General features: G+C 43.5%; 1 protein-coding gene across 1 annotated transcript in view; it reads right to left on the reverse strand.

The window, feature by feature from the left end:
- The window catches only part of LOC106576617 (receptor-type tyrosine-protein phosphatase beta), a 129,318-nt gene that overhangs the window by 57,266 nt on the left and 54,635 nt on the right, over positions 1-17,417 (reverse strand). Inside the window, exons 9-10 of the mRNA XM_082977229.1 lie at positions 4,760-4,863; positions 2,517-2,691 (exon numbers count right to left, since the gene is read on the reverse strand). Of these exons, the coding sequence (XP_082833355.1) occupies positions 2,517-2,691; positions 4,760-4,863 (279 nt within the window). The remainder of the gene's footprint in view (positions 1-2,516; positions 2,692-4,759; positions 4,864-17,417) is intronic.

Raw genomic sequence — 17,417 nt, forward strand, 5'->3', positions numbered from 1 at the left:
GTGTCAAATCGGAGGGCCTGTTGTCCGGGCCTCTGGCAGTCTCTATGGGGGTGCCACAGGGTTCAATTCTTGGGCCGACTCTTTTCTCTGTATACATCAATGATGTCGCTCTTGCTGCTGGTGAGTCTCTGATCCACCTCTACGCAGACGACACCATTCTGTATACTTCTGGCCCTTCTTTGGACACTGTGTTAACTACCCTCCAGACGAGCTTCAATGCCATACAACTCTCCTTCCGTGGCCTCCAACTGCTCTTAAGTACAAGTAAAACTAAATGCATGCTCTTCAACCGATCGCTGCCTGCACCTGCCCGCCCGTCCAGCATCACTACTCTGGAGGGTTCTGACTTAGAATATGTGGACAACTACAAATACCTAGGTGTCTGGTTAGACTGTAAACTCTCCTTCCAGACTCACATCAAACATCTCCAATCCAAAGTTAAATCTAGAATTGGCTTCCTATTTCGCAACAAAGTATCTTTCACTCATGCTGCCAAACATACCCTCGTAAAACTGACCATACTACCAATCCTCGACTTCGGCGATGTCATTTACAAAATAGCCTCCAATACCCTACTCAATAAATTGGATGCAGTCTATCACAGTGCCATCCGTTTTGTCACCAAAGCCCCATATACTACCCACCACTGCGACCTGTATGCTCTTGTTGGCTGGCCCTCGCTTCATACTCGTCACCAAACCCACTGGCTCCAGGTCATCTACAAGACCCTGCTAGGTTAAGTTCCCCCTTATCTCAGCTCGCTGGTCACCATAGCAGCACCCACCTGTAGCACGCGCTCCAGCAGGTATATCTCTCTGGTCACCCCCAAAGCCAATTACTCCTTCGGCCGCCTCTCCTTCCAGTTCTCTGCTGCCAATGACTGGAATTAACTACAAAAATCTCTAAAACTGGAAACACTTATCTCCCTCACTAGCTTTAAGCACCAGCTGTCAGAGCATCTCACAGATTACTGCACCTGTACATAGCCCATCTATAATTTAGCCCAAACAACTCCCTCTTCCCCTACTGTATTTATTTATTTATTTATTTATTTATTTTGCTCCTTTGCACCCCGTTATTTCTACTTTGCACTTTCTTCCACTGCAAATCTACTATTCCAGTGTTTTACTTGCTATATTGTATTTACTTTGCCACCATGGCCTTTTTTTGCCTTTACCTCCCTTATCTCACCTCATTTGCTCACTTTGTATATAGACTTATTTTTCTACTATATTATTGACTGTATGTTTGTTTTACTCCATGTGTAACTCTGTGTTGTTGTATGTGTCAAACTGCTTTGCTTTATCTTGGCCAGGTCGCAATTGTAAATGAGAACTTGTTCTCAACTTCCCTACCTGGTTAAATAAAGGTGAAATAAAACAAAAATAAATAAAATACAATTTAGCAGGTCATTTATCATGTAATTTAACAGGTCATTTAACAGGTCATTTAACAGGTCATTTAGCAGGTCATTTAGCAGGTCATTTAGCAGGTCATTTAACAGGTCATTTAGCAGGTCATTTAGCAGGTCATTTAACAGGTCATTTAACAGGTCATTTAGCAGGTCATTTAGCAGGTCATTTAGCAGGTCATTAAACAGGTCATTTAACAGGTCATTTAGCAGGTCATTTAACAGGTCATTTAACAGGTCATTTAACAGGTCATTTAACAGGTCATTTAGCAGGTCATTAAACAGGTCATTTAACAGGTCATTTAGCAGGTCATTTAACAGGTCATTTAGCAGGTCATTTAACAGGTCATTAAACAGGTCATTAAACAGGTCATTTAACAGGTCATTTAACAGGTCATTTAACAGGTCATTAAACAGGTCATTTAACAGGTCATTTAGCAGGTCATTAAACAGGTCATTTAGCAGGTCATTTAACAGGTCATTTAACAGGTCATTTAACAGGTCATTTAACAGGTCATTAAACAGGTCATTTAGCAGGTCATTTAACAGGTCATTTAGCAGGTCATTTAACAGGTCATTAAACAGGTCATTAAACAGGTCATTTAACAGGTCATTTAGCAGGTCATTTAACAGGTCATTTAACAGGTCATTAAACAGGTCATTTAACAGGTCATTTAACAGGTCATTTAACAGGTCATTAAACAGGTCATTTAACAGGTCATTTAGCAGGTCATTAAACAGGTCATTTAGCAGGTCATTAAACAGGTCATTTAACAGGTCATTTAGCAGGTCATTAAACAGGTCATTTAGCAGGTCATTTAACAGGTCATTTAGCAGGTCATTTAACAGGTCATTAAACAGGTCATTTAACAGGTCATTAAACAGGTCACGTATCAGCAGGGAGAGAATGTTGGGACAGCTAAATCCCACCAATCATTGTGTCACTCGGATGTTGTTTGGTGTCATCTGGTGTTGTGGTTCTGTGTGGTGAATTGGTTTGTTGTCATGGTGATTGTGGGTCTGGATCTTACAGCAGATAAACTCTACTCTTGGAAGGGGTCTATGATACAACTCCGGTTGTCAGGCGGTATAAGTAGTTACTCACGGTCGATCATGGTGACCACGTTCTCCTCCACGGCGGGGCTGCTGAGTCCAGCGGAGGCCACTCTGACAGCCACGTTGTATCTCTTGTAAGGCTGTAGGTTCTCCAGGCTGAGTGAGGTACTATCCCGGGCCAGACGCAGGGCGTACACCAGCTCCCAGCTGTCCTGCTGACGCACCTGGAGGGTAATGGACATTACTGTAGTCCAGTCCATGATTTCAACATACTGACAACTGATTAGTCCACTCCTTGTTTTCAACATACTGGAACTGATTACTGCAGTCCACTCCTTGTTTTCAACATACTGAGAACTGATTACTGCAGTCCACTCCTTGTTTTCAACATACTGAGAACTGATTACTGCAGTCCACTCCTTGTTTTCAACATACTGAGAACTGATTACTGCAGTCCACTCCATGTTTTCAACATACTGAGAACTGATTACTGCAGTCCACTCCATGTGTTCAACATACTGACAACTGATTACTGAAGTCCACTCCTTGTTTTCAACATCCTGACAACTGAATACTCCACTCCATGTTTTCAACATACTGACAACTGATTACTGAAGTCCACTCCATGTTTTCAACATGCTGAGAACTGATTACTGAAGTCCACTCCATGTTTTCAACATACTGAGAACTGATTACTGCAGTCCACTCCTTGTTTTAAACATACTGAGAACTGATTACTATAGTCCACTCCTTGTTTTCAACATACTGAGAACTGATTACTGTAGTCCACTCCTTGTTTTCAACATACTGAGAACTGATTAGTGCAGTCCACTCCTTGTTTTCAACATACTGAGAACTGATTACTGAAGTCCACTCCATGTTTTCAACATACTGAGAACTGATTACTGCAGTCCACTCCTTGTTTTCAACATACTGAGAACTGATTACTATAGTCCACTCCTTGTTTTCAACATACTGAGAACTGATTACTATAGTCCACTCCTTGTTTTCAACATACTGAGAACTGATTAGTGCAGTCCACTCCTTGTTTTCAACATACTGAGAACTGATTACTGTAGTCCACTCCTTGTTTTCAACATACTGAGAACTGATTAGTGTAGTCCATTCCATGTTTTACTCCAGCACTAGTTGAGTAATGTACACTACACAGCCAAAAGTATGTGGACACCTGCTGGTCAAACATCTCATTCCAAAAACATGGGCATTAACTTAATATGGAGTTGGTCCCCCTTTGCTGCTTTAACAGCCTCCACTCTTCTGGGAAGGCTTTCCACTAGATGTTGGAACATTACTGTGGGGGACTTCCATTCAGCCACAAGAGCGTTAGTGAGGTCAGGCACTGATGTTTGGCGATTAGACCTGGCTCGCAGTTGGCGTTCCAATTCATCCTAAAGGTGGTCGATGGGGTTGAGGTCAGGGCTCTGTGCAGGTCAGTTAAGTTCTTCCACAACGATCTCGACAAAGCATTTCTGTATGGACCTCACTTTGTGCACGGGGCATTGTCATGCTGAAACAGGAAAGGGCCTTCCCCAAACTGTTGCCGCAAAGTTGAAAGCACAGAATCGTCTAGAATATGGAGCCTAGCCAGAACCATGAAAAAGAGTCCCAGACCATTATCCCTCCTCCACCAACCTTTACAGTTGGCACTATGTATTGGGGCAGGTAGCGCTCTCCTGGCATCCGCCAAACCCAGATTCGTCTGTCGGACTGCCAGATGGTGAACCGTGATTCATCACTCCAGAGAACACGCTTCCACTGCTCAAGAGTCCAATGGCGGCGAGCTTTACACCACTCCAGACGACGCTTGGCAATGCGCATGGCAATCTTAGGCTTGTGTCCCAAGCCCAAGCCTTATACACCTGTCAGAAACGGGTGTTGCTAAAATAGCCGAATCCACTAATTTAAAGGGGTGCCCAAATAATGTATGTATGGGTTAACCGAAAGGTTGCTGGATCAAATCCCTGAGCTGACAAGGAAAAAAATCTGTCGTTCTGCCCTGAACAAGGCATTTAACCCAACGATCCCTGGACGCGCATGTCGGTTAAAGCAGCCCCCCGCACCTCTCTGATTTAGAGGGGTTGGCTTAAATGAGGAAGACACATTTCAGTTGAATGGATTCAGTTGTACAACTGACAAGGTATCCTATTTCCCTGCAATGCCTTCAGTAAAGTTGGAGAAATGGTATCAGACACCCTGACCTCAACTTTATAATAATAAGAAGATAAGATAAGACATAAAGAGAGTGTGTGTTTGTGAGGGATGTTACATTACCTCCACGGTATAGGAGTCCCAGTGGGAGTCAGGGAAGGACCAGGAACAGGATATGGATGAGGAACTCTGGGGGAAACAATGCATGTTCCGCAGTCTGGATGGGTCTGGGAGGAAGAGAGGGAACATTTAGGATTCATTCTTTGATTGATCGATCGATTGATTTGTTGATTGATTGATATTTACTAAACCTTTATTTATTCACGTTAATTTGATTGTGATTGCAAGAAGTCCCTAGTCCAAGAAAGCATGGCATGACGTTTTAGTGCAGGGAGTTTTAAAACCATTGAGCTCAGGGTCTCATAACCTTGAGATGAGAACAATACCTTCTGGGGTTGTAGTTAGGAGCACTGTGACAACCAACCTCTGTCTACTCTACCTTCCTACCTCCTGTCTCCTCTACCTTCCTGCCCTCTGTCTCCTCTACCTTCCTGCCCCCTGTCTCCTCTACCTTCCAACCTTCTGTCTCCTCTACCTTCCTACCTTCTGTCTCCTCTACCTTCCTACCCCCTGTCTCCTCTACCTTCCTGCCCCCTGTCTCCTCTACCTTCCTGCCCCCTGTCTCCTCTACCTTCCTACCTCCTGTCTCCTCTACCTTCCTGCCCCCTGTCTCCTCTACCTTCCAACCTTCTGTCTCCTCTACCTTCCTACCTTCTGTCTCCTCTACCTTCCTACCCCCTGTCTCCTCTACCTTCCTGCCCCCTGTCTCCTCTACCTTCCTGCCCCCTGTCTCCTCTACCTTCCTACCTCCTGTCTCCTCTACCTTCCTACCTCCTGTCTCCTCTACCTTCCTGCCCCTGTCTCCTCTACCTTCCTACCTCCTGTCTCCTCTACCTCCCTACCTCCTGTCTCCTCTACCTTCCTACCTCCTGTCTTCCCTACCTTCCTAACTCCTGTCTTCCCTACCTTCCTACCTCCTGTCTCCTCTACCTCCCTACCTCCTGTCTCCTCTACGTTCCTGCTCCCTGTCTCCTCTACCTTCCTCCCCCTGTCTCCTCTACCTTCCTACCTCCTGTCTTCCCTACCTTCCTACCTCCTGTCTCCTCTACCTTCCTGCCCCGTTTCCTCTACCTTCCTGCCCCTGTCTCCTCTACCTTCCTACCTCCTGTCTCCTCTACCTCCCTACCTCCTGTCTCCTCTACCTTCCTACCTCCTGTCTTCCCTACCTTCCTACCTCCTGTCTCCTCTACCTTCCTGCCCCGTTTCCTCTACCTTCCTGCCCCCTGTCTCCTCTACCTTCCTGCTCTGTTTCCTCTACCTTCCTACCTCCTGTCTCCTCTACCTTCCTGCCCCGTTTCCTCTACCTTCCTACCTCCTGTCTCCTCTACCTTCCTGTCCCGTTTCCTCTACCTTCCTGCCCCCTGTCTTCTCTACCTTCCTGCCCCCTGTCTCCTCTACCTTCCTGCCCCCTGTCTCCTCTACCTTCATAGCCCCGTTTCCTCTACCTTCATAGCCCCGTGTCCTCTACCTTCCTGCCCTGTCTCCTCTACCTCCCTACCTCCTGTCTCCTGTACCTTCCTACCCCCTGTCTCCTCTATCTCCCTACCTCCTGTCTCCTCTACCTTCCTACCCCCTGTCTCCTCTACCTTCCTACCCTCTGTCTCCTCTACCTTCATAGCCCCTGTCTCCTCTACCTTCATTGCCCCTGTCTCCTCTACCTTCCTACCTCCCGTCTCCTCTACCTTCCTACCTCCTGTCTCCTCTACCTTCCTACCTCCTGTCTCCTCTACCTTCCTACCTCCTACCTCCCCTACCTTCTGTCTCCTCTACCTTCCTACCTCCTGTCTTCCCTACCTTCCTACCTCCTGTCTCCTCTACCTTCCTACCTCCTGTCTCCTCTACCTTCCTACCTCCTGTCTCCTCTACCTTCCTAACTATGCACTAGCAGTCTGGGTTGAAAATAACAAAGTTAAAACAAGAGGACTCTAACATCCCATAACTATTTGCATAAAATTAGAAATAATTCTAAACTAAGGGACCAGCAATGTTAGTTAGCAAAGGCACTGGGCCCATGGATCTAAAAGCTTCCTGATGGAATAATGATTTGTCCTAATAAGGGCATCTTCAGCCTAGCTAGCAGTGAGAGAGAGGACACATGAAAATGCTCTTTTTACTGTTTACTGGAGGCTTCAATCAGACTTCAGTCATTGGCTATGAGTGAGGATACAAAGCCATGCAGAGCATTATGAGTTTTGCTGACTCACCATCAGCCATAAGAGGTTATACAGTACGTCACAACAGACTGAGGACAAAGTAGTCAGGGAACAGCTGAATAGAAAAGCTCTCTTCATAATAGCGTGAAAGCAAATAAGCACAGAGGCCAAGAATAATATTTTGAGAGGTATGTTTTGTTCCCGTGCCCTTGGACTGTCTGCATTTTCAAAGGAAAACAACGGTCTGCATTAGTCCGCACTATACACACACACACACACGACTCAATAACAGGGTTCAATGTAAGTGTGTGGTCTGTGTGACACACGGTTCTGAAGAGGTATACACACTGACCTTAGTTTCTGGATCTACCCTAGAGGGACCTCAACTAGTCTGAAGCTTGATATTGATAACAGCACTATAAAGGCGTTATAGATATTCACTAAGAATATTTGTTGTAAATCCACGTACTCTCCGTGGACTCTTATCTAAACCCGTTTTGAGTTCCCTGGTTGAAGACACAGCACCATGCCATGTAATCTTGGACCAGGTCAAACTGTGTGGTAGAAGTTAGTAGATTGGGCTGTAGAGTGCAAGGGTGTGGTCTAGTCGTTGACCTTTTGGCTGTGGGATGATCAATCTTTTATCTGCCGTTATGTTATGAGGTTATTCTGGGGAATGCAGGCAGTAGTCAGGTGGAAAGGTATAACTACGTCTGGGTTTAAACTGTTCGCTACACACACACACACCCTCACCATTACGCTTGGCACAATAACAGTATAATCGTATTACTGTCATAAACATTTTTTTATGAACAGTTGATTGAATGACCACAATGCAGCAGCAGCAGCACACATATAAATAGAATGAATAGAACATGCTTGGAACCTCTAACCCTGGTAATATGACTGGTAAATAGAATGAATAGAACAGGCTGGGATCCTCTAACCCTGGTAATATGACTGGTAAATAGAATGAATAGAACAGGCTGGGATCCTCTAACCCTGGTAATATGACTGGTAAATAGAATGAATAGAACAGGCTGGGAACCTCTAACCCTGGTAATATGACTGGTAAATAGAATGAATAGAACAGGCTGGGATCCTCTAACCCTGGTAATATGACTGGTAAATAGAATGAATAGAACAGGCTGGGAACCTCTAACCCTGGTAATATGACTGGTAAATAGAATGAATAGAACAGGCTGGGAACCTCTAACCCTGGTAATATGACTGGTAAATAGAACAGGCTGGGAACCTCTAACCCTGGTAATATGACTGGTAAATAGAACAGACTGGGAACCTCTAACCCTGGTAATATGACTGGTAAATAGAATGAATAGAACAGGCTGGGAACCTCTAACCCTGGTAATATGACTGGTAAATAGAATGAATAGAACAGGCTGGGAACCTCTAACCCTGGTAATATGACTGGTAAATAGAACAGGCTGGGAACCTCTAACCCTGGTAATATGACTGGTAAATAGAACAGGCTGGGAACCTCTAACCCTGGTAATATGACTAGTAAATAGAACAGGCTGGGATCCTCTAACCCTGGTAATATGACTGGTAAATAGAATGAATAGAACAGGCTGGGAACCTCTAACCCTGGTAATATGACTGGTAAATAGAACAGGCTGGGAACCTCTAACCCTGGTAATATGACTGGTAAATAGAACAGGCTGGGAACCTCTAACCCTGGTAATATGACTGGTAAATAGAATGAATAGAACAGGCTGGGAACCTCTAACCCTGGTAATATGACTGGTAAATAGAATGAATAGAACAGACTGGGAACCTCTAACCCTGGTAATATGACTGGTAAATAGAATGAATAGAACAGGCTGGGAACCTCTAACCCTGGTAATATGACTGGTAAATAGAATGAATAGAACAGGCTGGGAACCTCTAACCCTGGTAATATGACTGGTAAATAGAACAGGCTGGGATCCTCTAACCCTGGTAATATGACTGGTAAATAGAATGAATAGAACAGGTTGGGAACCTCTAACCCTGGTAATATGACTGGTAAATAGAATGAATAGAACAGGCTGGGAACCTCTAACCCTGGTAATATGACTGGTAAATAGAACAGGCTGGGATCCTCTAACCCTGGTAATATGACTGGTAAATAGAATGAATAGAACAGGCTGGGAACCTCTAACCCTGGTAATATGACTGGTAAATAGAATGAATAGAACAGGCTGGGAACCTCTAACCCTGGTAATATGACTGGTAAATAGAATGAATAGAACAGACTGGGAACCTCTAACCCTGGTAATATGACTGGTAAATAGAACAGGCTGGGAACCTCTAACCCTGGTAATATGACTGGTAAATAGAATGAATAGAACAGGCTGGGAACCTGTAACCCTGGTAATATGACTGGTAAATAGAACAGGCTGGGAACCTCTAACCCTGGTAATATGACTGGTAAATAGAACAGACTGGGAACCTCTAACCCTGGTAATATGACTGGTAAATAGAATGAATAGAACAGGCTGGGAACCTCTAACCCTGGTAATATGACTGGTAAATAGAATGAATAGAACAGGCTGGGAACCTCTAACCCTGGTAATATGACTGGTAAATAGAACAGGCTGGGAACCTCTAACCCTGGTAATATGACTGGTAAATAGAACAGGCTGGGAACCTCTAACCCTGGTAATATGACTGGTAAATAGAATGAATAGAACAGGCTGGGAACCTCTAACCCTGGTAATATGACTGGTAAATAGAATGAATAGAACAGACTGGGAACCTCTAACCCTGGTAATATGACTGGTAAATAGAACAGGCTGGGAACCTCTAACCCTGGTAATATGACTGGTAAATAGAACAGACTGGGAACCTCTAACCCTGGTAATATGACTGGTAAATAGAACAGACTGGGAACCTCTAACCCTGGTAATATGACTGGTAAATAGAATGAATAGAACAGGCTGGGAACCTCTAACCCTGGTAATATGACTGGTAAATAGAACAGGCTGGGAACCTCTAACCCTGGTAATATGACTGGTAAATAGAACAGGCTGGGAACCTCTAACCCTGGTAATATGACTGGTAAATAGAACAGACTGGGAAACTCTAACCCTGGTAATATGACTGGTAAATAGAATGAATAGAACAGGCTGGGAACCTCTAACCCTGGTAATATGACTGGTAAATAGAACAGGCTGGGAACCTCTAACACTGGTAATATGACTGGTAAATAGAACAGGCTGGGAACCTCTAACCCTGGTAATATGACTGGTAAATAGAACAGGCTGGGAACCTCTAACCCTGGTAATATGACTGGTAAATAGAATGAATAGAACAGGCTGGGAACCTCTAACCCTGGTAATATGACTGGTAAATAGAATGAATAGAACAGGCTGGGAACCTCTAACCCTGGTAATATGACTGGTAAATAGAACAGGCTGGGAACCTCTAACCCTGGTAATATGACTGGTAAATAGAATGAATAGAACAGGCTGGGAACCTCTAACCCTGGTAATATGACTGGTAAAAAGAATGAATAGAACAGGCTGGGAACCTCTAACCCTGGTAATATGACTGGTAAATAGAATGAATAGAACAGGCTGGGAACCTCTAACCCTGGTAATATGACTAGTAAATAGAACAGGCAGGGAACCTCTAATCCTGGTAATATGACTGGTAAATAGAACAGGCTGGGAACCTCTAACCCTGGTAATATGACTGGTAAATAGAACAGGCTGGGAACCTCTAACCCTGGTAATATGACTGGTAAATAGAACAGGCTGGGAACCTCTAACCCTGGTAATATGACTGGTAAATAGAATGAATAGAACAGACTGGGAACCTCTAACCCTGGTAATATGACTGGTAAATAGAACAGGCTGGGAACCTCTAACCCTGGTAATATGACTGGTAAATAGAACAGACTGGGAACCTCTAACCCTGGTAATATGACTGGTAAATAGAACAGACTGGGAACCTCTAACCCTGGTAATATGACTGGTAAATAGAATGAATAGAACAGGCTGGGAACCTCTAACCCTGGTAATATGACTGGTAAATAGAACAGGCTGGGAACCTCTAACCCTGGTAATATGACTGGTAAATAGAACAGGCTGGGAACCTCTAACCCTGGTAATATGACTGGTAAATAGAACAGACTGGGAAACTCTAACCCTGGTAATATGACTGGTAAATAGAATGAATAGAACAGGCTGGGAACCTCTAACCCTGGTAATATGACTGGTAAATAGAACAGGCTGGGAACCTCTAACACTGGTAATATGACTGGTAAATAGAACAGGCTGGGAACCTCTAACCCTGGTAATATGACTGGTAAATAGAACAGGCTGGGAACCTCTAACCCTGGTAATATGACTGGTAAAAAGAATGAATAGAACAGGCTGGGAACCTCTAACCCTGGTAATATGACTGGTAAATAGAATGAATAGAACAGGCTGGGAACCTCTAACCCTGGTAATATGACTAGTAAATAGAACAGGCAGGGAACCTCTAATCCTGGTAATATGACTGGTAAATAGAACAGGCTGGGAACCTCTAACCCTGGTAATATGACTGGTAAATAGAACAGGCTGGGATCCTCTAACCCTGGTAATATGACTGGTAAATAGAATGAATAGAACAGGCTGGGAACCTCTAACCCTGGTAATATGACTGGTAAATAGAACAGGCTGGGAACCTCTAACCCTGGTAATATGACTGGTAAATAGAACAGGCTGGGAACCTCTAACCCTGGTAATATGACTGGTAAATAGAATGAATAGAACAGGCTGGGAACCTCTAACCCTGGTAATATGACTGGTAAATAGAATGAATAGAACAGACTGGGAACCTCTAACCCTGGTAATATGACTGGTAAATAGAATGAATAGAACAGACTGGGAACCTCTAACCCTGGTAATATGACTGGTAAATAGAATGAATAGAACAGACTGGGAACCTCTAACCCTGGTAATATGACTGGTAAATAGAATGAATAGAACAGGTTGGGAACCTCTAACCCTGGTAATATGACTGGTAAATAGAACAGGCTGGGAACCTCTAACCCTGGTAATATGACTGGTAAATAGAATGAATAGAACAGACTGGGAACCTCTAACCCTGGTAATATGACTGGTAAATAGAACAGGCTGGGAACCTCTAACCCTGGTAATATGACTGGTAAATAGAACAGGCTGGGAACCTCTAACCCTGGTAATATGACTGGTAAATAGAATGAATAGAACAGGCTGGGATCCTCTAACCCTGGTAATATGACTGGTAAATAGAACAGGCTGGGATCCTCTAACCCTGGTAATATGACTGGTAAATAGAATGAATAGAATAGACTGGGAACCTCTAACCCTGGTAATATGACTGGTAAATAGAACAGGCTGGGAACCTCTAACCCTGGTAATATGACTGGTAAATAGAATGAATAGAACAGACTGGGAACCTCTAACCCTGGTAATATGACTGGTAAATAGAATGAATAGAACAGGCTGGGAACCTCTAACCCTGGTAATATGACTGGTAAATAGAATGAATAGAACAGGCTGGGAACCTCTAACCCTGGTAATATGACTGGTAAATAGAATGAATAGAACAGGCTGGGATCCTCTAACCCTGGTAATATGACTGGTAAATAGAATGAATAGAACAGGCTGGGAACCTCTAACCCTGGTAATATGACTGGTAAATAGAACAGGCTGGGAACCTCTAACCCTGGTAATATGACTGGTAAATAGAACAGACTGGGAACCTGTAACCCTGGTAATATGACTGGTAAATAGAATGAATAGAACAGGCTGGGAACCTCTAACCCTGGTAATATGACTGGTAAATAGAATGAATAGAACAGGCTGGGAACCTCTAACCCTGGTAATATGACTGGTAAATAGAACAGGCTGGGGACCTCTAACCCTGGTAATATGACTGGTAAATAGAATGAATAGAACAGGCTGGGAACCTCTAACCCTGGTAATATGACTGGTAAATAGAACAGGCTGGGGACCTCTAACCCTGGTAATATGACTGGTAAATAGAATGAATAGAACAGGCTGGGAACCTCTAACCCTGGTAATATGACTGGTAAATAGAACAGGCTGGGATCCTCTAACCCTGGTAATATGACTGGTAAATAGAATGAATAGAACAGGCTGGGAACCTCTAACCCTGGTAATATGACTGGTAAATAGAATGAATAGAACAGGCTGGGAACCTCTAACCCTGGTAATATGACTAGTAAATAGAACAGGCTGGGATCCTCTAACCCTGGTAATATGACTGGTAAATAGAATGAATAGAACAGGCTGGGAACCTCTAACCCTGGTAATATGACTGGTAAATAGAACAGGCTGGGAACCTCTAACCCTGGTAATATGACTGGTAAATAGAATGAATAGAACAGACTGGGAACCTCTAACCCTGGTAATATGACTGGTAAATAGAATGAATAGAACAGACTGGGAACCTCTAACCCTGGTAATATGACTGGTAAATAGAATGAATAGAACAGGTTGGGAACCTCTAAGCCTGGTAATATGACTGGTAAATAGAATGAATAGAACAGGCTGGGAACCTCTAACCCTGGTAATATGACTGGTAAATAGAATGAATAGAACAGGCTGGGAACCTCTAACCCTGGTAATATGACTGGTAAATAGAACAGGCTGGGATCCTCTAACCCTGGTAATATGACTGGTAAATAGAACAGGCTGGGAACCTCTAACCCTGGTAATATGACTGGTAAATAGAATGAATAGAACAGGCTGGGAACCTCTAACCCTGGTAATATGACTGGTAAATAGAATGAATAGAACAGGCTGGGATCCTCTAACCCTGGTAATATGACTGGTAAATAGAACAGGCTGGGAACCTCTAACCCTGGTAATATGACTGGTAAATAGAATGAATAGAACAGGCTGGGAACCTCTAACCCTGGTAATATGACTGGTAAATAGAATGAATAGAACAGGCTGGGAACCTCTAACCCTGGTAATATGACTGGTAAATAGAATGAATAGAACAGGCTGGGAACCTCTAACCCTGGTAATATGACTGGTAAATAGAATGAATAGAACAGGCTGGGATCCTCTAACCCTGGTAATATGACTGGTAAATAGAATGAATAGAACAGGCTGGGAACCTCTAACCCTGGTAATATGACTGGTAAATAGAATGAATAGAACAGGCTGGGAACCTCTAACCCTGGTAATATGACTGGTAAATAGAACAGGCTGGGAACCTCTAACCCTGGTAATATGACTGGTAAATAGAACAGGCTGGGAACCTCTAACCCTGGTAATATGACTGGTAAATAGAATGAATAGAACAGGCTGGGAACCACTAACCCTGGTAATATGACTGGTAAATAGAACAGGCTGGGAACCTCTAACCCTGGTAATATGACTGGTAAATAGAATGAATAGAACAGGCTGGGAACCACTAACCCTGGTAATATGACTGGTAAATAGAACAGGCTGGGAACCTCTAACCCTGGTAATATGACTGGTAAATAGAATGAATAGAACAGACTGGGAACCTGTAACCCTGGTAATATGACTGGTAAATAGAACAGGCTGGGATCCTCTAACCCTGGTAATATGACTGGTAAATAGAACAGGCTGGGGACCTCTAACCCTGGTAATATGACTGGTAAATAGAATGAATAGAACAGGCTGGGAACCTCTAACCCTGGTAATATGACTGGTAAATAGAACAGGCTGGGAACCTCTAACCCTGGTAATATGACTGGTAAATAGAATGAATAGAACAGGCTGGGAACCTCTAACCCTGGTAATATGACTGGTAAATAGAATGAATAGAACAGACTGGGAACCTGTAACCCTGTTAATATGACTGGTAAATAGAACAGGCTGGGATCCTCTAACCCTGGTAATATGACTGGTAAATAGAACAGGCTGGGGACCTCTAACCCTGGTAATATGACTGGTAAATAGAATGAATAGAACAGGCTGGGAACCTCTAACCCTGGTAATATGACTGGTAAATAGAACAGGCTGGGAACCTCTAACCCTGGTAATATGACTGGTAAATAGAACAGGCTGGGATCCTCTAACCCTGGTAATATGACTGGTAAATAGAACAGGCTGGGGACCTCTAACCCTGGTAATATGACTGGTAAATAGAATGAATAGAACAGGCTGGGAACCTCTAACCCTGGTAATATGACTGGTAAATAGAACAGGCTGGGAACCTCTAACCCTGGTAATATGACTGGTAAATAGAACAGGCTGGGAACCTCTAACCCTGGTAATATGACTGGTAAATAGAATGAATAGAACAGGCTGGGAACCTCTAACCCTGGTAATATGACTGGTAAATAGAATGAATAGAACAGGCTGGGAACCTCTAACCCTGGTAATATGACTGGTAAATAGAATGAATAGAACAGGCTGGGAACCTCTAACCCTGGTAATATGACTGGTAAATAGAACAGGCTGGGAACCTCTAACCCTGGTAATATGACTGGTAAAAAGAATGAATAGAACAGGCTGGGAACCTCTAACCCTGGTAATATGACTGGTAAATAGAATGAATAGAACAGGCTGGGAACCACTAACCCTGGTAATATGACTGGTAAATAGAATGAATAGAACAGGCTGGGAACCTCTAACCCTGGTAATATGACTGGTAAATAGAATGAATAGAACAGGCTGGGATCCTCTAACCCTGGTAATATGACTGGTAAATAGAACAGGCTGGGATCCTCTAACCCTGGTAATATGACTGGTAAATAGAACAGGCTGGGAACCTCTAACCCTGGTAATATGACTGGTAAATAGAACAGGCTGGGAACCTCTAACCCTGGTAATATGACTGGTAAATAGAATGAATAGAACAGGCTGGGAACCTCTAACCCTGGTAATATGACTGGTAAATAGAATGAATAGAACAGGCTGGGATCCTCTAACCCTGGTAATATGACTGGTAAATAGAACAGGCTGGGATCCTCTAACCCTGGTAATATGACTGGTAAATAGAACAGGCTGGGGACCTCTAACCCTGGTAATATGACTGGTAAATAGAATGAATAGAACAGGCTGGGAACCTCTAACCCTGGTAATATGACTGGTAAATAGAACAGGCTGGGAACCTCTAACCCTGGTAATATGACTGGTAAATAGAACAGGCTGGGAACCTCTAACCCTGGTAATATGACTGGTAAATAGAATGAATAGAACAGGCTGGGAACCTCTAACCCTGGTAATATGACTGGTAAATAGAATGAATAGAACAGGCTGGGAACCTCTAACCCTGGTAATATGACTGGTAAATAGAATGAATAGAACAGGCTGGGAACCTCTAACCCTGGTAATATGACTGGTAAATAGAACAGGCTGGGAACCTCTAACCCTGGTAATATGACTGGTAAAAAGAATGAATAGAACAGGCTGGGAACCTCTAACCCTGGTAATATGACTGGTAAATAGAATGAATAGAACAGGCTGGGAACCACTAACCCTGGTAATATGACTGGTAAATAGAACAGGCTGGGAACCTCTAACCCTGGTAATATGACTGGTAAATAGAATGAATAGAACAGGCTGGGAACCTCTAACCCTGGTAATATGACTGGTAAATAGAATGAATAGAACAGGCTGGGATCCTCTAACCCTGGTAATATGACTGGTAAATAGAACAGGCTGGGAACCTCTAACCCTGGTAATATGACTGGTAAATAGAATGAATAGAACAGGCTGGGAACCTCTAACCCTGGTAATATGACTGGTAAATAGAACAGGCTGGGAACCTCTAACCCTGGTAATATGACTGGTAAATAGAACAGGCTGGGAACCTCTAACCCTGGTAATATGACTGGTAAATAGAATGAATAGAACAGACTGGGAACCTGTAACCCTGGTAATATGACTGGTAAATAGAACAGGCTGGGAACCTCTAACCCTGGTAATATGACTGGTAAATAGAACAGGCTGGGGACCTCTAACCCTGGTAATATGACTGGTAAATAGAACAGGCTGGGAACCTCTAACCCTGGTAATATGACTGGTAAATAGAACAGGCTGGGAACCTCTAACCCTGGTAATATGACTGGTAAATAGAATGAATAGAACAGGCTGGGAACCTCTAACCCTGGTAATATGACTGGTAAATAGAATGAATAGAACAGGCTGGGAACCACTAACCCTGGTAATATGACTGGTAAATAGAACAGGCTGGGAACCTCTAACCCTGGTAATATGACTGGTAAATAGAATGAATAGAACAGACTGGGAACCTGTAACCCTGGTAATATGACTGGTAAATAGAACAGGCTGGGATCCTCTAACCCTGGTAATATGACTGGTAAATAGAACAGGCTGGGGACCTCTAACCCTGGTAATATGACTGGTAAATAGAATGAATAGAACAGGCTGGGAACCTCTAACCCTGGTAATATGACTGGTAAATAGAACAGGCTGGGAACCTCTAACCCTGGTAATATGACTGGTAAATAGAATGAATAGAACAGGCTGGGAACCTCTAACCCTGATAATATGACTGGTAAA

The sequence above is a fragment of the Salmo salar genome, chromosome 07 (assembly GCF_965601325.2).
Source record: "Salmo salar chromosome 07, fSalSal1, whole genome shotgun sequence".
NCBI classification, from domain to species: domain Eukaryota; kingdom Metazoa; phylum Chordata; class Actinopteri; order Salmoniformes; family Salmonidae; genus Salmo; species Salmo salar.